The sequence below is a fragment of the Rhinolophus hipposideros genome (assembly GCF_964194185.1).
Source record: "Rhinolophus hipposideros genome assembly, chromosome: 10".
Taxonomy (NCBI): Eukaryota; Metazoa; Chordata; class Mammalia; order Chiroptera; family Rhinolophidae; genus Rhinolophus; species Rhinolophus hipposideros.
Window position 1 is genome coordinate 84604115 of NC_138056.1, and position 23442 is coordinate 84627556.

Here is a 23442-nt window from a genome sequence, read left to right on the forward strand (position 1 = left end):
ATCTTGAGTAGCTTATGCCCTGCTCTTAAGAATTCTCTCTTGTTAAATTAATTCCAGCTTTCTTTTTAATTTTTTTAAACCTAGTCACTGTTTACAGGTGTATGCTAAAGTCTGAAATGCTGTTTGTGCTGTGGTGTATGAGCATTGCCAATTTTATATTTATTGCAGTGAAGCAGAAACTAAAAATATTTGAAAATGTGGAGCATGTCCATGCTCTTAAATCTCTGTGGGTGCATGTGGGAGAAGTGAGTTGGGGGTCTCTTGAAAGGAGGCTTTTTGGAGTGGGGTCTCCCAGGCTTCTCCTTGGTGTTCCTGCTTGGGGATCACTGCTGCTAGCTGATGGGACCCTCCCTCCCCCATGGAAGTTTGTGATTGTGCTTTGGCAAAGTTTCATTAACTAGTAGGTCTCATTCTGTTTTAGTGCATATTTCAATATAAATGTAAACATTTCACTCAAATTTGCTGTCTTTCTGCCTCCTTTATCATAGTTTAAATTCCAATGGAGAAAAGAAAGGGTGGTTTTTTCCCCTCCCTTATCACAAGCAAATTGGATACTTAGATCATCCTGCTCCTGTTCTGTGGAACTGAATGTACCAAGCTGACCCTCATCATTTAATCTCCTCAGGAGTGTAGGATGGTAGGGTGGGATGAGCTGATAAAAGGAATCCTAAACAGATAAATGGGAAAATTGTCAAAGGAAATATTTCAGATTGGTTAGGAATATCTATCAGTTAAAAACAATTAACTCTTAAACTATTAAACTGACTTTTTGACTCATTTTCCTAATTTCAGTCTTTAGAATTTATTCACATTAAATGCCCCAGTTTCCACTGTGTCTCCATTTCTCGTATTAATAATCACTAGATTTTTACACTTTGGAATATCTACTGTTCCCATCATGAACTTAAGTGCTTTAAATTGATTGGACTCTTCTGAGTTACTGTGCCACTAGGAAGAAAAGCCTCAACTTAATATTTCCCGTCTACTAACTGCCTAAACATTTTATGTAGCTGCATCCCCATTTTACTGTTGGCTGAGAGGCCCAGGGAGGTTTTGTATCTTTTTCAAAGTGAGTGCAATTTAAATGGGTGAGCTGGGATTTGAAGGCAGATTTACGTCACTTCAAAGTCCTTGGCCTTGCCATTACTCAGGAACCTCGGATATTGTTTCACCTCTCGGTTCTGATTCACTGAGTTCCTGACAGACACCTCACCAGTTTCCTTTCAGTAGAAAGGCCCCGGGGATAAAATGACACTCCTTGCCTCCTTCAGTCTTTCTGCAGTCGATAACACTTTTCCTTTTCATCCTCCACGTGGCCACGGAATTAGAATTTCTTTCAAGTGCATTACCTGGCCAAATTGTTTCCCACCTTAAAACCAGCAGTGGAATTAGATGATGGTGTTACGGAGAAAGAAGTTTTGGTGGTACGCATGAAGGGGTTCAAAGACTGCCTAGCAACTGTATTAACATGTCAATAAGTTCGGATTGACCGGAAGATACTACTTGGGTAGATAAGGCTTAAAATCTAAAAGGAAACAGGAAACTAAGTACAGTGAAAATAAATGGCAGAAAGATAACTAAAATAGTTGCCAGCTTCCATATGCTGAGGGTTGGGAGTGGGACCACAATTAGCTGAGGAAAACATTGAAGGAGGGTTCACATCAGACTTTCAGAATGCAGCCGCCTCACCTGAAGTCCACTCTTAAACGTGGGTCCAGAATGGTTTTGCAGATAATTTAGTCCGGATGACATGTGGACTACCTCATCCGAACTGAATGAGTGCTATCAGTCTCTAACAATGACTACAGGGTCGGGACAGGAGCACACAGAGCACGGAACGTTCTCATCTCTCGCCTCCCCAAGCTAAACAGCCTGCCCCAGTGTAGCTTCTTCAGAGAGCTATGTGACTAGAACAAGGGTCAGTTACTCAACTGGCCATCAGGGCCTATCCTGATGACTAATATCACCAGCCACCCCAGCAATAATTACAGCTGTTGCTGTGCCAATAGAATGTTCTTAAGCAGCTAGAAGTTTCTATGGTTTTTGTAACATTCACTTCACTCTTCACAGTGATGCTATTGGATTAAAATGGGTTATTCCTAGAAGAGGTTAGAATTTGGAGATGTTAATCCGAGGTGTTTTTGTTTTTCTAGTTGCTCTCCCCCCATATCTAATCACACCAAGTTCCTCCCCATCCCACCCCTACCCCAGAGGTCTTTGTCAGCTGCTTGCAGTTTCCCCTTAGATCACAAAGCAGCTGTGAAAGCAGTCTGGGGCCTGAGGCTTTGACTCCAAACCATGCCATGTGAACGTCTTCTATGGCCCAGGAGAAGTGGAAGAGACAGTAATGTGGCAGAAGGGGAAATTCCCTCACAGCATCTAGTTGGGGGGAAACTGGCAAGGAGAATCCATCTCCTTTTCTCCAGCCATGGCAAGGCTGGAGAAAGGCTGAAATCTTAATTCAGCTACATATTGTCGAATAGCCATGAAGTAAAGATCTGAAATGTTTTGCTAAACACGTGGTCTTTCTTTGGCCTGATTTTATGCTATACCTCTTGCCTTTTGCTTATGTGCTGACTTATTTTAGCTTAAATCGTCATATCAAAACATGCATATCAAAAAACTATATAAAAATACATACTGTTTTACACACGGATCAAGTGTGTAAAACACACTTTGGCAGCACACCTGTAAGAACTCAGGACACATCAGTGTATGCTCACGGAGAATCTCTAACAATTCAAAGAACTAAATGTAACATCCAGTTCTCTCCATGACCTGGCCCTCTTCAGTTCATATCCACACACCCCTTACTTTGAACTTTCATGACAATAGCATTGAACTTTGAGTCTCTGCCTTGGCCCCAAGTTGAGACCCCCCCCAACTCTTCTGGAATGTCCCTGCCCCTGGAATATGTTCCTGCTCCTACTTATCTTTTAAGAACCCCTCAGGGATGCCTCCTGGAGTGTTTTCTGATTTCTATTTCCAGCTCTGGTCTGTACAAGGTCTCTCATCTTTTGAGTTCCCATAATACCCTGAGTAAACCTTCTATCGTTGCACTTATTCTGTCCTATATGCTTACCTATTTGTCTACACTGCTAGATTATCCTAATTCCATAAGAACAGAAAATGTGTTTAAGTATCTTTGTGTTCCCAGGACCTAGCTTGGTAACTAGTACAAACTAGGCCCTGAATAAATGAAGGAATGAATGAACAGGAGATTGAGTGATTTGTTCATGGTCTACTAGTCAGGAACTGTCAGAATTTAAAGTGGAACACAAATCTTGACTACAATTCCTGTTCTTGCAGTAGTACCGTACTGCTGCTTGTGAGAAACGATAAACATTGTTGCTAGTGATGAGCAAGAGCAAACAAAATTCACTTAAGAACAACAAAAACAAAGATGCAGTACATACCTATTACAAACATTTTTGAGACATTTTCTGGAATTATTTGATTAGAACTAGATGGAATTAATAAAGATAATTTTTATAGGAAAAATGAAGCTAGAAGAAAAAGCTAGACTAGTTCAGAGGAACAAAGGTATTGCGAGAGAAAATCACCTTTGTGAAGTTCTCCAAGGACCAGTGAAGTAACAGGAGAAGCTACCAGATATGGCCTGTATCTGAGCCGAAGTGTGAGGGGCGGGGCCCTGTCTATTACTGAGAACAACTTGGAATAAGGACTGGGTAGCTGCACATGATCTTTAGATACAGCCAGCGAGGAGTTAAAGGCTCTTCAGTCGCATCTTCTGATTTCTTAGCCGAGACTCAGGCTTGCTTGAAATAGAAGGATGGCTGGCTCACTTTTATCAGTGATCTTTAGAGACACAGATTTGCGTTGATCAATTATTTATCTGCTTGTTTTCAGCAACCTGATGACCAGGCTCCTTTCCTGGTAAGCTCTGATGTTTCCATCACATGGCCACGGGGAAGCAGACCCAGGGCTTGAAAGTATTGCTCACATTTGCCAGTGTAAATGGTGAAAGTCCAGGATTAGGAAATGGAAAGTGGCTGATCTATCTCGGGCAGAAAGTCCTGCTCACTTAGTCAAAGCTGCTCTCTCTTGACTCCCCTCCTACTCTTTAGACATTTCAGGATGATGAATGCAGCCAAGCCCAAGCCCAGCTCGGCTGTGAGGCATTTAGAAGGACAATGGAAGTGAGATGTGGCTCCTGAAGGCTCGGAAAGTTTAATTTGCCTAAGGTGCACAATGCAGGGCTTTAGACCTACAACTTTCTGACATCAGAGTCCTTGCTTTTTCCATAATACCACAAAGCCATGTGACAGTTTTGAGACCTTATCCCCAGAATGACAGAGTAAATGCTGTATCTTTAGCTGATTCCCAATCTATATGCATTCAGTTTTCACAGTCCGTGAAGGAGAGAGAACCAGACACAAGGGCAGCCTTGAGAAAAAACAGAACTTGTGTGACAGAAAGAAGTGCTGTGCTCTTGCTGTTGGGGCTGCTTATGGCCAGGACAATTCTATCTGAGCTCCAAGTAGATAACACTGAGCCCTTTTTATGGTCACAATGAAAACAGGAAACTTCATTTCCTTCAGAACGCTTGGTTTTGCAACCTTTTTTTCTGGGTTGAAGTTACAGCATTACTTAACTCTAAAGTCTGATTTGATTCTGCCCCCCACCCACAGACATAACACTTCCTTTACCCCCAGGTTTCTAAATTACCTGATGGGACTCTGCTAATCCATTTACTGTGATTCTTACAGTATCCTGCTCTTGGTGCAGTATTAAGGTCATTTTAACAATACCTTTGAGCCAGTGGAAGCTTTCTTCCTGTCCTCTTGCTCCAAATCTCAAAAATCCCGCAGCTTAAAAAGGAGTTGGAACCATGGAATGCTGGGAACCTTGTCAGCTCCCTGCTGAAAGGTCCCATTTCCTAGGTCCTTTCTGTACTCAGGCTCTGAAGGGTGGGCCATAGGGAATAAAAGGAAGTCATCTGAGCCTTGTGACCCTACCCTGCCCCCTTTATCACCAAGGCTGGAGTTGGGATTTTTATATAGTAAAATGCAGGGAGAATGCAGTAGCTTGTGCAGAGGGCTGAGGGGGCAGCCCTGAGACCTTGACATCTCTTTGCACTCAGGCTTTGAGACCCAGCACTGCCCTTCTTTTATGCTGACTGCTGCCAACAACAAAAAGGCCTTCTCTCCTCTCAGGGCTGCCAGACCTAAAAAGGGGCCTATTCACAACTGAGTTGTCCTTCCCTCCCTGGGGCGTGAGGCAGCAAAGCTGAGAAAAGGACCCGAGAACAGCTGTTGCCCTCCTATCCTGTCTGAACACTCATGGTGCTGAGGAGTCAAAGGTTAAGCCCTTGAGACCTTGCAAAAGGGAAGGATCCCTTCTGGGTTTATTTGAATAGATTTCTCCCAAGAATTGCCAGGAGAAAGGGAGCAAACAAATATTGACAGTTCATAGTTGTTGGCCCCAAAGCGATGGTTCTCAAAATTCATTGTCCATAGCAAACTTCTGGCGTACTTGCTAAAATACAGATTCCTGGGCTCCATCCCTCAGAGGCTGTGATTCAAGAACTGTAAGTGTCTGGGTGTGCATTTTAAACAGGCCTACAGGCACAGTTTGCCCCAAAGCCTAAGAGCTGGACTTGGAATGCTTCTCCCTGGACTCCCCATCCCCAGCCCGGGCTTATTCAATACAGTCACAGCACCGACCAGCCTATAGCAGACTCTGTGAGCCTCAACTTGTGGCTCTCACAACTCCCAGGAAAGTTCCTGGCACATGGTAGACCAGTTACTTAACATCAGGTTAAGTGGGGAGCTCAAGCTCAGGGTGTGAGTATTTCTTAAAAGAGTTCCAGATTTACTGGCAAGATGAGGAGGGTCATGATGAGGGAGAAAGTAAAGTCCAGTTGCAACATGGAAATCCTACATTGACTCTCCAAGCTGGTTACCTCCTGTTATCCTGAGGGTCCTCCAATTCAGGTTGGTCCTGATGTGCTGGAAAGAAGCTCAGGAGACTTGAGTCTAGTGAGCTATTCATGAGCTGACCTTTTCTGGCCTTCACTCCACCTATCTGTAAAATGAGGGGTTTGCTCAGGAGTCTGCTAAGGTTCTCTTTGATCTCTTTTGATCTGACTTTGTAGGGTTCTCGAGCCCCTGCAGCTTGCCTCTGGTCTTCCTCCTCAAGTATGAATGCTGCGACAGGGGCCAGGTCTAATTCTCCCACTCACCATTTGCCCAGTGTCAATAGGGCAGTACCTGGCACATAGTAGGTGCCCATTTGATATTTATTGCAGAAATGAATAAATAATTATAATTGGTCACAGTAAAAGAGTTCTCATTGGAACAATGCCCAGGTAGGTAGAGAGGCATGGACAGGGGCTGAGATTGCTGGAATCTTGTGAGACAGAGAACTTGGACAAGCCACTGGCCCAGGTGGCTTCATCAGGGTGTCTGACGGAGGTGGACATAGTACATTTCTTTTTTTTTTTTTTAACATATCTAGTTTGTCTTGTACAATATCTAGTTTGTAAAAGAAATTCATGTTCATTGTATAAAATTTATAAATTTTTTTTAATTTATACATTTTTTTTGAATGTATACATTTTTAAAAGGTATAAAAAAATGAAAAACCACCCACAATACAGCAATTGTTTTCTTCTTTTGGGGGGTACTTTTCTATAGTTTTGGAATTAAAGAAAAATGATACGCTATTTTACAAACCACCTGTATGTAATTCAAAGATAATTGTTGCTAAATTTTTATGATTTTTTTTCAACTTTTTAAATACATGTCTATGTAATTGGAAACCATAGTATTTATGTAGTGTGACGTTGTGAATCCTCTGCTTACATGTCCCTTAAAGTCTTAAGCATCGTTTTTTTTTATGGCTTTGTGATAATAGTGCATTTAACCACTTCCTCATTATGGACATTTAAGCTGTTTTCTTTATGCTTTATGTTATAAATATCACCGTGATAAGGACAGCTGCCCACACAGTTTTATCTGTATTTCCCTAGGATGGAGTTAGAATTACCAGGATGGAGCAGAATTACTGGGTCAAAGAGTGTAAAGCTCTTTAAGCTTTTTGAAACAGTGACAAAATAATTTGTAGCAAAGTTTTCACCAATTTACACCGAAAACCAGTATCTTTCATGAACTTTGTAGCTGCCTCTGAGAGAAGAGGAGAAAGCCCAGCAATCTTTCAGGCCTCTCTGAAGCTGTGTGGCCCCTGCAAGGGGAAGTGAGAATTCACATGGGTTCCATTTGCAGTTCAGCGTCAGCTATCCCTCCACCGGCAGGGCGGCAGTGTGACCATGCGGTTTCCTAATTCTACGTTTCTTAAGATCCCAGGAGGAAAAAAAAAGAGGTCCAGGGGTGGAGGATATTAGTGATAATGGCAGTGGGCATGGGAGTCGGGGGGAGTCCCATCCCTAAGTTTGAGCAGAGAGAAGAATTTGTTAACAAGAATGCGACACTTGGAGATCCTTCACGGAAACATCCGTCTATTCTAAAGTGAGCTTCCAGAGAGGGGCAGGATAAGGAAAGAGGAGGCGGTGGAGGGATAGGAGTTGAAGGCTTCCAGCGGGAGAACGCGGCCCCTTTAAGGCCCAAGGCGGAACCTGGCCCTTTAAATCTGTGTCAGTTTCTCCTGACGTCACCGGCGGGCTGGCGGCTCCGCTGTTTACTGCTCGGCGGCGCCGCGCACCGTCCCGAGTTCCGAGAGCCCGAGTCGCCGCGCCCGCGTGCCCTTAAAGGGCCCGCAGCCCAGAAAAACTCGCAGGGCCGCGCGGCGTCTGCTGGCCGCCACCCATCACGCCCCTCGCCCTCAGACTCCCCTCCCTGCGCGGCCGCCCGCCGCCGGCTCGCCCCCCCTCCCTCCCCCCCTCCCTCCCTCCCTCCCCTTCCCCGGCGTCTCCAGGCTCCCGGCAACCGGCCGCTCCGTGGCTCCCGCCGGCGGGCGGCCGCGGGGTCTCGGGGCCGTGCGCGGCCCCCCGGGCGCGGGGACCCCTTCCCGGAGCCGGTGCCGCACCCCTGCCCTCCCTCCCCGCGGCCCCGTCCCCCCGGGCCTCTGGGAGCGTCTGTGCAGCTCCGGGGAGGGGACGTGTCCTAATCTCAGGCCGGGGTTAAAGTTCTGGTCCTGGTGAGATGCTGGAAGCTGCGGCCGGAGCCGCAACCGGTCCCGGAGGTGTCCTGTCGCCTGTCTCCGCCGCCGCCACCCCCCCTGCCGCTGCCGCTGCCGCCCTGCCAGGGCCATGTTCGCGCTGGGCTTGCCCTTCTTGGCGCTCCTGGTGGCCTTGGTCGAGAGCCACCTGGGGGTTCTGGGGCCCAAGAATGTCTCGCAGAAAGACGCCGAGTTTGAGCGCACCTACGTGGACGAGGTCAACAGCGAGCTGGTCAACATCTACACTTTCAACCACACCGTGACCCGGAACCGGGTGAGGGCCGGCTGGCCCGGGGCGGGGGCGGGGGCGGGGGCGGGGGCGGCCGGAGCCGGGCCTTGTGTGATCCCACAGGGTCCCGTTCCCCGGAAACACCCCGGAGCCTCTTGCCCCGTGCTGCGTCCTTGGCACCATTGTTTGTCTGAAGCCCCACCGGACAGTGCTGCACCCCACTCCCGGCTGCTCCTCGACTGCCCCCTTCCACCAGACGTGGCCTGCGCGCACTGAGCTGCCCCTTCCCCAAGGCAGAATCGGACAGCTGCGTGGGGTCTGGCAGAAAGGGCAGCGGCCTGGTACTGGCGTGGCCAGGACGCCCCCGGGCGCGAGACAGGCTCTGACCCCAAGGCCCTGCGGGCCCCTTACAGCTGGGACGCCCCAGGGAGATGAAGGTCGGCCTTCTCCGGCTGTTGGGGCTGCGGGGACCTTCCGCGCGCTCTTCCAGCCTCTGAAAGCCAGCGGGCCTTGTACATTGAAGGTGGCATAGATGCGGTTAACTCCAAGTTGGGTGCGAGGAGAGGGAGTTTGTCCATTGTGGAGAATCTGTCTCACCCTGATTTCACTTTCATTTCTTCCTTAGCCATGAGTTGAACATGAGCATACCTAGGTACCGGAAGTCTAGAGCTGAAATTTGGAGAATTCTTGTAGCCTGGCTGCATGGTCTCCTGCCCAGCTCTCTCCATGACTGCATTTACTGAGAAGCGGTGGAGTTGAGAATGGGAATCTAATTTACGTTTCTGGATGGGGAGGGATTTGGTTTCTAGAACAGGCCAGGATCTGCCTCCAATCTGGTTCTCTAAAGCTGATCTCTTGTTTTAGAGTACTTTCTTCCCTTTTCCCCCATATCTGGAGTTACCCTGAGAGCTGTGGCCTCTACCCCGCAGGGAAAAGCTGCCCTAGGGCTCAGGTTTCCCCAGCCCATAACAAGACTCACAGGATTTATGTAATTTTATTTTTCATTTAAACTCCTGCTGTCCTATATACTTTCCTCCATAGCGCATAGAGTGAGAGTATCTCCATTTTATAGAGGGGGAAATTGAGGCTCAGAGATGTGAAGTGACTCCTCCACAGCCCTATCCCTTGGTCAGAGCTAGGGATAGAGTTTGGTTTTCTTAGCTCTCAACAGTCCCTGTTGTGTCCACCCCCCAACTCCCATATTAGTTGTTGAATTGGAACTTCTGGCTCACAAGGAAGAAAGCTGAGGAGCATTTCTTGCTCTCCTGTGTCTGTCTGTGTGTGTCCCATGAACACAGATAGGAATGGGATATGCTAGAGAGGCCTGAGATTTCCACTGTGTTTCCTGTCAGGAAGTGAGTTCCTGCAGTTGCTTGGGTCCTGTTGCCCTCCTGGTACCTGCCCTCTAGAACCAGCCTCTTCCATAAAGACTCCTCTAAGTTCCCACTAGTCCCTCCTGCAAACTGGGGGCTGCCCTGGCAGAAGAAGGGGCACGTATAGCTTCCCAGTCTGACCAGGATGGAGAAAGAACAAAGCGGTTGGCCCAAGAGCGGGCAGGAGGGCTCACAGTTTCTAGAGCCTTGTGTCCCAGGTGGCGGAGGGAGAGTCACCACGGGCTTAACTGAGAGGCATTTCCATCTCATTCTACAGACAGAAGGCGTGCGTGTGTCCGTGAATGTACTGAATAAGCAGAAGGGGGCTCCTTTGCTCTTCGTGGTTCGCCAGAAGGAGGCGGTGGTATCCTTCCAGGTGCCCCTAATCCTGCGAGGGCTGTGAGTAGGACCGGGGATCAGGGAAGGGGTAGGCCTAGGCCAGGCCTTGCCCAGAGCCTCACCCAGGTCCTTATTTGGAGCCTCAGATCACCCAGGAGCCCCTCTGTTTCTCCTCCCCCTCCCCAGAACCAGGAGGTTGATCAATGGCGTGAGGGCCAAGCCAGCCAGCCTGGAATCTGTCAGCCTAGTGGGGGTAGGGGTAGGAGGGTGGTAGAGACCAGAGTGGAAGAATTGGGGCTTTGCTCCCCGAAAGCGGCATGCTGCTTGGAACAGTAGTCACATACTTACTCTCTGCTTCGGGCCCCAGGTATCAGCGCAAGTACCTCTACCAAAAGGTGGAACGAACGCTGTGTCAGCCCCCCACTAAGAATGAGTCTGAGGTCCAGTTCTTCTACGTGGATGTGTCCACCCTGTCCCCAGTGAACACCACGTACCAGCTCCGGGTCAACCGAATGGACGACTTTGTGCTCAGGTCTGCAGGGGACAGATAGGAGACCATGGGTCTGGCCTCCTTCCCAAGCTCTGGGAGTAACCATGGGGGACTCTTCTCTGTCCTGCAGGACTGGGGAGCAGTTTAGCTTCAATACCACAGCAGCCCAGCCTCAGGTAAGATCCCCCTATTGATTGTCCCTCAAGAGGAGAAATGGTGAACTTGAACATGGGAGTCGTTGGTGGTCTTTGCCATGAGTTCAAGTTGGCTGGGCTCTCCCTGGAGGGACTCTAGAAACAGAGGCTCTGGCTCCAAGGTGGTAAGGGGCAGATAGCATGGGAAGTGCAGAGACATGGGGTCTGGCTGCCTCTCGAGCACTGTCCTGAGTGCCCAGTTGCGGTCAAGGGGAGTAGCACACAGAAAACGGGGCTGCTTATATTTAAGACCTGTCTTCCTAGAGAGCCTCCACTGCCCAACCCTAAGAGAATTCACACTGTTCCCTTCTGGAGGGGCAGAGAGAGCATCCTCATGAGACAGGGCTCTCCCTGCCACCCTCCTTCTGCTCTCAGTACTTCAAGTATGAGTTCCCAGAGGGAGTGGACTCGGTGATTGTCAAAGTGACCTCCAACAAGGCCTTCCCCTGCTCAGTCATTTCTATCCAGGATGTCCTGGTAAGTGTCCTGTCGTTTTACACTCCACCAGTGGGTAGCAGGGCTTCTAAAGAGAGGGGGCAGGCCCCAGGTCCCCGCATCTACCTCTCCCCTCCTCCTCTGTAGTGCCCTGTGTATGACCTAGACAACAACGTAGCCTTCATCGGCATGTACCAGACTATGACCAAGAAGGCAGCCATCACTGTGCAGGTAGGAAATGCATGTGGGCACGTGGGAGATGTGGCCAGTGATTAGCTTTCCGAAGCCCTGCTTCTTTTCCCTGCCCCATTCCTCATCTACCCGTAAGGCTGAGTCCTGGATCATCAGTCCCTGTGATTTTCGGTCCCCTGATACAGTATGTGAGAGTGAGTCATAATCCCAGTAGCCTTTGGGGACAGGAAAGAGCAGCATACCTTGCTGGCTGTTATGTCTACCTCATTCACTGTAATGACATTAAGGAGAGGAAAGGGGCCCTGGCTGAGGCTTTGTGCCTGCTCTTAGCGGAGGCTCAAACCTATGCTGGGGGCACGGAGGGGGCGGCCATGTGTTTAGCTCACAACATTCAGTCATGTAACTGATGGAGGCAACGTGGTCCCTCCACTTTTTCTCTGGCTGATGCCCAACCCATGGGTTCCATGATGGTGGGGCACACACACATTTGGTCACCTGGCCGTAGTGTGTAGGTTGAGGGTTTGGGCTCTGGAGTCAGATAATCCTGGCTTTACCCCTTAACTGGCAGTGTGACCCTGAGCTAACTTTTGAGACTGTCCAACAGGGATACAACAGTACTGATCTCATACGGATCTTTGGGAGGGTTAAGTAAAATCATGTGTGAAGAGAGCTCAGCATAATGTCTGGCCCAAAGTAGCTACTCAGCAAAGGATGGTGATGACGATTGGTGATACGATGATGACATGACGATGATGACGATTATATCGTCGTCATCATCGTCATCATCATCACCCCACAGCGCAAAGACTTCCCCAGCAACAGCTTCTACGTGGTGGTGGTGGTGAAGACAGAAGACCAGGCCTGTGGGGGCTCCTTGCCTTTCTACCCTTTTGTAGAAGGTAATTTTGTGCCCTGGGCCCGGCTGGGGATCGGGAGGTCTTGGTTACTTCCTGGGAGGTACAAGAGCCTGCATGAATGATTGGTGTACGTGACGGAGTATGGGTTTTTGGCCCCAGACACTCCCAGGCCTGGTCCCCCTAACTGTAGCCAAACTCCAGGCAGCCATTTGTTTGCCAATTTGACATTTTACTTCTAGATGAACCGGTCGATCAAGGGCACCGCCAGAAAACCCTGTCAGTGCTGGTATCTCGAGCAGTCACATGTGAGTGGGTGACATAGTGGGGATGGACTGGCCTCTGGCTCTTCCTCTCAGACCTGGGTAGGAAGTGTGACGAGGACCTACTCAAGCAGGCTGACAGGGTAGGGAAGGCGCGTGTACTTGGTAGGCTTCACGACGGGAGGGCCAGGAGGTGAGTCCCCCTAGAACTCGGTACAGAGCGTCCATGACTAAAGAATGAAGCAGTTCTGGTTTTCTCTGTGACACTTCGGAGCAGTGTAATCTCATTGAGCCTCAGTTTACTCATCGCTATAACAGGGATAATAGGATCTGCCCCATTGGTCTCACTAAGTTGTGAGGTTTAGTACAAAATTAGTAGGAAAGTACCAGGCCCTTTAGTCATGCTCAGTAAATATTTACTGAATGATGGAATGGAAAGTATAAGGTAAAACGAAGAGACTGTGATGGGAGGGGAAAGAAGTGCGTCTCCTTTATGGATTCTTTATTTAGTAAATATTTATCGAGCATCTTCTGTGTGCTCAGAGGGCCCGGCTGCGCTCCAGCTGCAGTCCTTAGGGAGCGCCTGGCTAGAGGGACAGGAGCCTGTTGCTGTGCTGAGAGCTCTGAGGAGCAAAGGACAGGTCACTGGGAATGCATGACAGAGAAAGCTCCCTAGAGGACCAAGTGCCTGAGCTGGGTTTTGAAGGTTAAGTTAAGATGGAGTTTTTGAGAAGAAGTAGAGGAGAGAGTACTTGCCAAGGGAGCATCATGAGCACAGACAGGAATGATGTCACAGTTTGGCATATCTGAGGGATGGCGAGTTGTTCACACTGACATGCTCATTACCTTTGAGGGAAGCAGTGTGAGGGATTTGGCTGGGCCCTGTGTGCCATGATTGGTCTGTTCACCTTCCTGCTTCCTTCCCCACAGCTGAGGCCTATGTAGGTGGGATGCTCTTTTGCCTGGGCATATTTCTCTCCTTCTACCTGCTGACCATCCTCCTGGCCTGTTGGGAGAACTGGAGGTAAAGTGGAACTGCTGGGCCCTCCCCTGTTCTGGGGTAGGTTGGGCAGGAGATGTGAGGAAGATGGCCTGGCAGGATCTGAGCTGGCCCCGTGTAATCTCCCACACCATCCACAGGGCAGAGGAAAGCAGGCCCCTGTTAGGGTCTGTGGTCCGGGGGCCTCTCCTCTGGAAACAGCATCTTCCCTCGACCTTCTTCCCAAGCAGGGAGACCTCACATTGCTTCCCAACCTGGGAGACCCCTGGGATCATGGATGAAGGACAGGGTGATGGGGTGGAGAGGGTGGAAGGCAGGCCAGCCCAGCATAGGAGGGCTCCTTGTCCTTCCCCTCTGGTTTGCCTCTGGATTCTCTCCGTGCAGGCAGAGGAAGAAGACCCTTCTGGTGGCTGTGGACCGGATCTGCCCAGAAAGCGGTACCTGCAGAGGGCCTGGGTGGGAGGGCAGAGTTTGCTTTTTCTTTTGGAGGGGATAGTGGTAGATGGTTCCCTTGGAGGTTAGAGGAGGCTTTCTGGGGGCTTCTGGATATTCACATTGGGAGTGACACTGCAGATGGACATGGGGCTAGGGTGTTGTGCCTGTCTACCCCTAGCATGCCTGTCTGAAAGGCTGCCACTTGATTCGTGCTCTGGGTCTAGCGATAGTATCTGTTTGCCTCAGACATTGGGGCTCACAGTCTCTGGGGTTATTAACCTTTCATTCTCTCTCCCTTTCTTCCATCCCTCGCTCTCTTTCTATCCTCCCTCCTGCTTGGGACCTTCTCTCTCAGCTTCTCTCCTTGGTAAGCTCCAGGTGCTGTGGGCAGAGGAGCTGGAGTCCGGAGTTGGGGAGGGAGGGGAAGCACAAGGGGTGTCTGAGTGGGGCCTGGGCAGGCCAATGCTGTCTGTTCTTGATGCCGGTAATTGAGATGCATCAATTCCTTGACCTTTCTCTCTCCAGGGAGGACAAAAGGTGGCGAGCGTTTCCATTGGGGACACACATGGGAGGGAGGTCGAGGCAGATGGTGGTGGTGGGAGTGAGCTGTGTTTGCTGGGATGGGTGCTTATTCTTTGCTGCTGCCATGGCCTCTCTGGATCTCTCTTGTTTGTCTGGATTCTTCCTTCTCTATTCTCCCTGGCTTTGGCCTCTCTCTACTTCCAGGGCTAAGGGAACCTTGACTTCTCATTGCAGGTCACCCTCGGGTCCTGGCCAACTCCTTCCCTGGCAGCTCCCCTTATGAGGGTTACAACTACGGCTCCTTTGGTATGTGCCAACGCCGGAGGTTGTGCTGGCCCACTCACAACCACGTTTCCTGACGCTGCCACCTTCAAGGTGGCAGATTGGCAGCCAGCCCCCGCAGAGCCCCTTGGGGATGGATCCGCATTCCCCTACCTGAGGTCTGTCCTCACCACTTACCATTCTGCAGACAACTGTTCCGGATCCACCGAGGGTCTGGTTGACAGCGTGAGCACCGGCGATCTCTCCTACAGTTACCAGGGTGAGTGGGCCAGGTAGGCCAAGCCGTGTGGTGCAGGGCTGGTGCTGGCTGGGTGAAACCTGATGGAGGGTGGTAGCCTCTTCTGCCAGATGCTGGGACAGGGAAGGGCCTGCTGTCTCCCTCCCCCCTCCTCCCTCTATCTTTCCTCCTTGGCCCCATTTCCCTGGTAACTTTCCCTTTCCTTTGAAGGGCACGACCAGTTCAAGCGGCGCCTCCCCTTTGGCCAGATGCGGCAGCTGTGCATTGCCATGGGTAGATGTGGGGGGGGGGCGCTGCTCTGCCAATCAGCTCCTGCCAGGGTGGTTGACTGGAGCCGGTAGGCTCTGGGGCCAGAAAGCTGCTTTGTGCATGGCTTTCCCATCTAATGCCAATAATTCCCAGCTCTTGTGTCTTTTGCAACAAGCAGGTACTGGCCTCTGATGCTGCTAGGCTGGCACCCCAGTACCCCTGGGCCAGATGTTCTGGTTTGCTGTCATGCTTACCAGCACCCTCACTTCCTGGCCTGCTGGGGTAGGGCTCATGGGCAGGGGTGTCATGACCTGGCCTCTAGGGTCAGACATGGTCACAGAAGGAAGCTTCTGAAGGGACAAAAAAAGAACAGGCTAAAGCAGCAGGTGCTCTTCCTAGAGGCAGCCTCTCAGCCTTGCCTGCACCCCAGGGCCCACTGGGTCTTTACCCAGTGGGGGCCACGGTGATGTCTTCTCAGACACCCCCATGGCTGGGTGCCTTCTAATCAGCATGACTTCCGCCAAATTCTGCTGCTTGAGTCTGGGGCCTGGGGTCTGCTCAGTGTCCTGGCTTGGAAGCCTTAGCTCAGTGAGGGGGGGGCCAGGGCTCGAGCAGTCCCTGTTTGGTGGCCTCTTTGCAGAGTCCTCCCTGGTTCCCCTCAAGGACTTAGAAGCACTGATACCTACCCCCGGGCCTGAGCCTACCTCCACCCCTGCTCTGAGCCCACAGTTTGCCTCTTTCCACTGCCTAGTAATTGTGACAGTTGCTCCAGGTGGGTGGAGACAGACCTCGAGCTCTGCCCACGGGGCAACCTTTCCCTCCTGCCTTCCTCAGACCGTTCCCTTGACCCTGTGGGCACGCGGCCACGACTGGACTCCATGAGCTCTGTGGAGGAGGATGATTATGACACATTGACCGACATCGAATCGGATAAGAATGTCATTCGCACCAAGGTCTGACACCTTGTGGGCTGGCCCTGGTCAGGGGTTCCCCAAGGAAGGGAGATTCAGTGTTCAGGCCTCAGTATATCTCCCCCTGGGGTGAAAAAGAGCTCAGCTGGGGCAGGACAGATTCCAGGGGAACTGACTGGATTCCCAGCCCTTCTGGGCTGATTGGCCAGCAGCACTGGAATGGCTAAGAACCCTGCCCACCCGTCCTGGCCCCTCCTGTGCTTCTCTCACCTGGGTGAGAGGGGCCTCCCCAGGCAGTCGAAAAGGGGGCTCACTCCAGCTTCTCCCCAGCAATACCTCTATGTGGCCGACCTGGCACGCAAGGACAAACGGGTTCTGCGGAAAAAGTACCAGATCTACTTTTGGTGAGTGGATGGGTGGGGGGTGGGACTTCCTGTGATTGGCAGGTGGTGTGGCCATCTCTCGGGTCCTGCCACCTGGCCACTGCCCTCCCACTCCTCAGGAACATCGCCACCATTGCCGTCTTTTATGCGCTTCCTGTGGTGCAGCTGGTGATCACCTACCAGACGGTGAGCAGGTGGGGGCTGGCTCCCCTGGGCCCGTGCTGAGTGCCCTCCCAGAACTGCAGGCTCCCCTTCCCCGCAGTCTGGGACACTGCCCTAAGTGTAGAGCCTCCCAGCCTGGGGCTCTGCAGCCAGCACAGATTTGAGGTCACAGGACCTGGGTTCAAGTCCCAGCTCTGCCTCACCAGCTGGATGACCTTAAGCAAGTCATGTGAACCCCCCCCCCCCCCCGAGCATCAGTTTATTCAATGGGAAAACGGAGATAGCACAGTATCAATGACGGCACCTTCCCCAGCTTCTTGTGCGCATTCACGAAACAAGTCCTGCGACTTTGTAAGTCTAGGTTTCCCTTCCCTTTTCTCTGCACTGGGTCACACCCCAGGGTTTTCAGACACACCCAGTAAGGGGCGACCACGCCAAAAGGAGGACTTGACTACTGGCTGTGGTGGCATTTCCTATCCATGGCAGAATGGGACGGGCTGGAGCGGTGTGGGCTGGGGCCTGGCTCCGCCGCTCCTGGGCAGCAGGCTGAGTTCCGTGCTTTAGCAGCCCCCTTCCTGCTCCCACTCCCTGCTGCAGGTGGTGAATGTCACAGGGAATCAGGACATCTGCTACTACAACTTCCTCTGTGCCCACCCGCTGGGCAACCTCAGGTGGGCATTGTCTGGGGAGGCCCTTTTCCCAGGGAAAGGTGAACCCGGAAAGTGTCCAGGGGCTCTGCGGCTGACCCCTCAGGTGGGGAAGAGGCTGGAGAGTGAGGCCGAGGCAATGTGTCCTGTGCCCCCTCTTCCAGCGCCTTCAACAACATTCTTAGCAACCTGGGGTACATCCTGCTGGGGCTTCTCTTCTTACTTATCATCCTGCAGCGGGAGATCAACCACAACCGAGCCCTGCTGCGTAATGACCTCTACGCCCTGGTGAGGGGCACCTGCCTGCCCACTGATGTCCCCCCTCCAGACTCTGGAAGGCGTGGCCCACCCCAGCCCTGCCCTGCCCTGCTCAGCCCTGCCCTGCTCAGCCCTGCCCTGCCCTGCTCAGCCCTGCCCTGCCCTGCTCAGCCCTGCCCTGCCCTGCTCAGCCCTGCCCTGCTCTGCCCTGCCTACATGCCCACTTTACCCACATCCCCCTCTCTCACAATCTCCCTCTTTTGGGTCCCTTCCTCCCTTCCCACCTTACCTCCTCTCTCCCTTCCCTTTTCTTTCTCCCCAACAGGAATGTGGGATCCCCAAACACTTTGGCCTGTTCTATGCCATGGGTACAGCCCTGATGATGGAGGGGCTGCTGAGTGCTTGCTATCACGTTTGCCCCAACTATACCAATTTCCAGTTTGGTGAGCGGGCCTCCCTATTCCCTGGCTGAACCTAGAGCAGGAACCTGCCTGAGTCTTCCATTCCCACGTCACCCACACATGCCCCCAAGACTCAGCCACACAGGTGTCTCCACAGCTGCATTCCCTGTGCACACACGACCCAGCTCATGGAGAATAGGCGTCTGGATGCTATTCCATTCATCTGTGGAGCCTTTTCTCTGGGAAAGCATGTGCTAGCACTGAGGAAACGAAGATAATTAAGAAATGGCCCCTGATTTCAGGGTGCTCAGACTAAGTTGTCTTGTCAGGGGAAGTCAGGCTGTGGATGACAGCCCGTGGGGGGTGTGGCAGGGACAGTTAAAGGACGGAGTCCAGTGTCAGCCCGCCAGCAGCTCACTCTGTGGCCATGAGGTGGTGTGGGGCTTCTGTCTTCCATTCCGATCGTCGGGGCTGGGAGTTGTGTGCGAAGGCTTGGTGGGTGTTGCTGAAGCTCATGTCCACGTCCCCCACCCTAGACACATCGTTCATGTATATGATCGCCGGGCTGTGCATGCTGAAACTCTACCAGAAGCGGCACCCGGACATCAACGCCAGTGCCTACAGTGCCTACGCCTGCTTGGCCATCGTCATCTTCTTTTCTGTGCTGGGTGTGGTGAGGCCCTGCCCCACTCTGCTCGCCCTGTAGGAAAGGTGCACGTGCGCTCACACACGCACGTGCACATAGCCCCTCCCTACCTTCTGCAGGAGATGTCCTGCTCCTTCCCTAAGGTGCTTTCCCTGGCCTGGCTGAGCAGCAGCCTGGCTCTGCTGGAGGAAGGGCGGGCTAGGGGGCAGCTTGCTTCAGTGCCCCCTCAGCCCTGCCCTGCGTGGCCCTGGCAGGTGTTTGGCAAAGGGAACACGGCGTTCTGGGTTGTCTTCTCGGTCATTCACATCATCTCCACCCTGCTCCTCAGCATACAGCTGTACTACATGGGCCGCTGGAAGCTGGGTGAGGGCGTGTCCAGGGCAGGGCATGGGGAAAGGGCCTGCTGGGCCCCATGGGACGAGGGCTTGCTGACCGTGGGGGCCTGGATCACAGGAGACATTTGGGTTCTGCCCTCTCACTGGGGCCCTGGAGGAATCACTGGGTGAAGAATTAGATGAGGCCTTGGCATAGCTCCAGAGGCCCTGGTTCCTGTCAGCTGGCACAGGCCAGGGCTGTGGGGAACAAGGGCACCTTCCCTTCTCCTTGCAGATTCAGGGACTTGCCGCCGTATCCTGCACGTGCTCTACACAGACTGCATCCGGCAGTGCAGCGGGCCGCTCTACGTGGTACCTGCCTTGCTCCCCAGGCCTCCTCCTCCACCTGCTCGCTTTCCCCTGGTGGGGGGGGGCACCAACTGACTTGGGCCTGCTCCCGCTTCTCTCCCCGTCTCTCTTCCCCTGTCTCCGTCCCCTGCTGCTGCTTCCCTCCAGGACCGTATGGTGCTGCTGGTCATGGGGAACATTATCAACTGGTCACTGTAAGTCTAGCCACTGTCTGTGGTCACCTGGCTGGGCGGACAGTTGGGGGCCATGGACACATTCTAAGCTTCGGGCATGAGAAATGGGGGCTGACAGGAGAGGTTTTGGCACCCGGGGTTCTAGAGTCTTCTGTGGGCCTCTGAAGCAGACCCAGATCATAATAAAAATGGGGTAGGAGCGAGGGCAAGCCATTTTGTTGCCCGGCCTGCCCCTACATCGTAGCCCTCCCTCCCTCGTTCCAGGGCCGCCTATGGGCTCATCATGCGCCCCAATGATTTTGCCTCCTACTTACTGGCCATCGGCATCTGCAACCTGCTGCTTTACTTTGCCTTCTACATCATTATGAAGGTGAGTGGGGCGGCTGAGCCTCCTCTGCCTGTTGCCCTGCCTTTTGGGGAGGCAGACGGGCACAGCCTGCCCGGGTACTACTGAGAGGGAGGGAGAAGCTTCTGTCCATCTGCCGGTGAGGTTTGAGGAGGGGAGAGGCTAGCCCCCGGACACACTACGTCCTATCTCCATTCCTGAGCACCTGCTGTATTCTAAGAATGGCCCGTGAAACTGGTAGCACTTTGGGCCACAGCTGGTAAGAGCCCTGCTCAAGGCAGAAGAGGTTGAGGAGGCGGGGCTCCCCGAGTCTGCGGCAGGCGTGGGCCTCCAAGGGCCAAGTGCTTCCCAGGGAACCCTCATGCCATCTGGTGTGAGAGGAGCCCCATGAACACAGGGAAAGCTGCCTGGTCAGTCCCCTGTGCCAGCACAGGGTTCTGCACACACGGAGGCCCAGCCAGGGTGGACCTCAGCAGGGAGGACCCCAGGCTTCTGGCGTGGGGACAAGTTGAGCTGTGTCACTATATGAGGTGATGGTATGAATCCAAGAAGGCTTCCCGAAAGCCTGGACAGGTACCAGGAGAGCAGCGCGTAAGGCAGGCTAGGATGTGCGGTGGGAGGAGGGTGGCCCTCAGGCCGCTCCTCCTTCCCCACCCCCACCGGCAGCTGCGCAGCGGGGAGAGGATCAAGCCCATGCCCCTGCTTTGCATCGTCTGCACCTCAGTGGTCTGGGGCTTCGCACTCTTCTTCTTCTTCCAAGGACTCAGCACCTGGCAGGTGAGCAGGCTTCCTGCGGGGGGGGGGGGGAGGGGGGGTTGCCCACACGTGTACTTTGAGCACACACGTGGCCTTTTCAAACATAGTCTGTGAGCACTTCCATGGCCAGCCCTTTCACAGCGGCTTTCTTGTTTAAGTCTCCTACCATTCAGCATGCCAGGACGAAGGGTCCCTGTTGTACTTACAAGGAAGCTGAGGGGCAGGGAGGCTAAGGGACCTGCCCAAAGTCACAGAGCTAGTGAGTGGTACAGCTGGGGTTTGAAGCCAGCGCGGTCCTCTGCCTCCTAGGGCACCTGCCATGGATCAGGTTTCAGTCCTGTGATCCGAACTAACTCTGCCTTTGACACGCTTACAATCTAGTTCAAGAGAAGGACTGTGGGATTTCTGTTTACAATACGATACACAAGATTCAGGGTATAGGCAAGACAGGCAGGGGAATGTATAAGAGGGCAGAGGACAGAAGCCTGTGTGAGTTAGGAGGTCCAGGAAAGCTCCTGGAAGAGGCAGGCCTTCCTCTGGGCCCTAAAGACCCTGGTTGATGGGGAAGGGCCTGTGTAACAAACGACACAGAGGCAGAACGGAGGCAGATCTGGGGCGTGATGGATGTACTGCTTAGGGAGCCGGGGCAAGACGGCGAGCCCTTTGAGGGCAGGGCAGGTCTTTCGTGTCACCCCTGTGACCTCAGCGTGTGGCACAGACAGCCCCCAGACAGAGTAAGGTCCAGCCAGTGTGTGTTGGGTAGGGGTTACGGGTAGAGCACAGGGGGCCTCGAGTGCCACAGAACAAGGCTACTGCCAGGCTTGCGCAGGGGTTTGTGACCTGCCAGTTGTGCTTTAGAAAGAAAATAAGCCTGAACGAGCCGTGGAGGCCTGATTAGAGCAGAAGGCAGGGTCCAAGGTGGGGACTGGGTTAGGAGGCTTTGTGGTATTCTAGTGTCTCAAGGTCATCACAACCCTCTGCTCTTAGGTCAAAGGAAAGAGGAATCTGAGGGGAGGAGGATCAGAGTGAAAGATGGAGAGGGCAGAAGCAGGGAGAAATTTGGAACCAGCCAATTCTTGGATGTGGGAGACGAGGGCAAGGGGCAAGGGAGGAAGAAGGTAGTCTCCTCCAGGGGCTGGGAACTGGGAGGGCCCTGGCAGGAGCAGGGCTGCCAGGGCGATGTGGGCAGGCAGCTCTCCCTGTTCTTGCCCAGAAAACCCCTGCCGAGTCGCGGGAGCACAACCGGGACTGTATCCTCCTTGACTTCTTTGACGACCATGACATCTGGCACTTCCTGTCCTCCATCGCCATGTTTGGGTCGTTCCTGGTACGTGAGACTCTTCTGGCCCAGTGAGGAGGGTGAGGTGGAGGGGCAGGCTGTCCCATTTCCTGTGCTTCACTCAGCATCCACCCCCCAGGTGTTGCTGACCCTGGACGACGACTTGGACACCGTGCAGCGGGATAAGATCTATGTCTTCTAGCGGGAGCCAGGCCCCTTGCTTCACTCTTGGGGCCCAGAGCTCCTCTGCCCCACTGTCCGGAGCCTCTGTAGCATCACGGGTGTGAGGCCCAGCCCTGCTGCCCAGTGCTGGGTGGCTGTGGGGCAGCAAGCTGAGCCCAGCCTGCTGGGACAGTCACAGGAGTGGCCTTGACCCTTGTAGCTGCCGTCTGCCAGGGAGGAGGCCTGCTCCCCTGAGATCCCTGATGCTGGCCAAACTGCTGCTTTCTTCTCAGTGTTTGGGCCTTCCACGGTCCTTGTCCTTGACTCTTTCCATTAGTCCCTCTGCAGGAGGAAGGAGGGAAGTGTTGCCCTGCCCATCTCATGCCTCGCATTCTGCCCATCCTTCCTCCTCCCTCAGCCTGGTCCCCAAAGCCCTTTTTTCCTCAGTCTGGGGCCTGAGTCTGTCGTGCACCGGGGCCTCCCTTCTCTTTGAGGCTGTACCTGGCTGTCATCACTGCCCACTCTGGTCAGCCAGGATAGATGGGGGGTGTAGAATTTTGGGGGCTGGCCGGCTGGTGCCAGGCTTTTGGTGCTAAGACCTGCGAAGGTCCCTAGCTGGCTCTTTGACAATAAGGGTCAGCCCATATGTGAGAACCGCCTTTGATCTGAGGGGCTGAATTCAGAGGTCACCTTCCTATTCCATCAGCCTCCAGACTGACACTGGCACCAGGATGGGAAAGAAAAAGGAACTCAACCTTTTTCTTCCTTTTTCTTTCCAGGCTCTTAGTCCTGCCAAGCCCCAGCGGGGGGCCTTTCAGTGCCATTGACATTACCCAAGAATGGCCAGGGATGGAGGAGGGAGGATAGAAAGAGCCCAGCCCATCCTGCCTCCTCCACGGCCACCAGTGGAGCCCCAGTGCCTATCTTAGAAAGGGGCTCAAGAAAGGGACATGACATTTCCCTCTATGTCCCTGGTTCCAGCCTCACTCTAGGATCTAGGGCTGGCTCCTAAGTTTTCGTCCTTCTTCAGCCAAGTTCTGTGTTTGTCACACACATACATATATATGAAACCTTGGAGTTTACACTGAGTGGCCCCAGCTCTGGGACCCCTGGCTGCTCTGGTCCTGGGGACCTCTTTGCCCTACATGGCCCATTCCAAGGTTGGGGAGGTCAGGTTGGGCCTCTGCCTCACAGATGGGAATGTGTTTTATTCTCCCCAACTTGTTTTTAGCTCTCCCTCGGGCCGAGGAGAGGAGATGGGTCTGGATCTTTTTTAAGAACTCCGTTTAATGTCTATTTCCACGCTATGGTTGCATTTCTGTTTTCTATGAATGAGTTTGCATTCAATTAAAGAAACAACCAGATGCAGTTGTTGGTCCCCTGCTTTCTCCCCCTTTCTGG

At 52.8% G+C, this 23442-nt stretch overlaps 1 protein-coding gene across 6 annotated transcripts; it reads left to right on the forward strand.

The window, feature by feature from the left end:
- Window positions 1-7945: 7945 nt before the first annotated feature.
- On the forward strand, window positions 7946-23405 carry SIDT2 (SID1 transmembrane family member 2). 6 transcript variants are annotated; one of them, XM_081063121.1, is made up of 28 exons: window positions 8080-8413; window positions 10019-10140; window positions 10448-10612; window positions 10701-10746; window positions 11140-11241; window positions 11347-11430; window positions 12191-12290; window positions 12488-12553; window positions 13439-13532; window positions 13893-13945; window positions 14299-14310; window positions 14700-14771; window positions 14935-15006; window positions 15196-15258; window positions 16069-16187; window positions 16476-16549; window positions 16648-16714; window positions 17288-17361; window positions 17502-17625; window positions 17921-18038; window positions 18533-18669; window positions 18897-19005; window positions 19252-19328; window positions 19473-19519; window positions 19763-19868; window positions 20511-20621; window positions 21814-21927; window positions 22019-23405. In XM_081063121.1, the coding sequence occupies exons 1-28, from the start codon at window positions 8231-8233 to the stop codon at window positions 22079-22081; spliced, it is 2574 nt and encodes an 857-aa protein (XP_080919247.1). In that variant the 5' UTR covers window positions 8080-8230; the 3' UTR covers window positions 22082-23405. The 6 variants fall into 6 exon arrangements, 5 of the variants coding, with proteins under 5 accessions (XP_080919248.1, XP_080919247.1, XP_080919249.1 ...); XM_081063122.1 differs by lacking the exon at window positions 14299-14310 and having other exon boundaries at window positions 7946-8413; XR_013994222.1 differs by lacking the exon at window positions 18897-19005.
- Window positions 23406-23442: the final 37 nt, after the last annotated feature.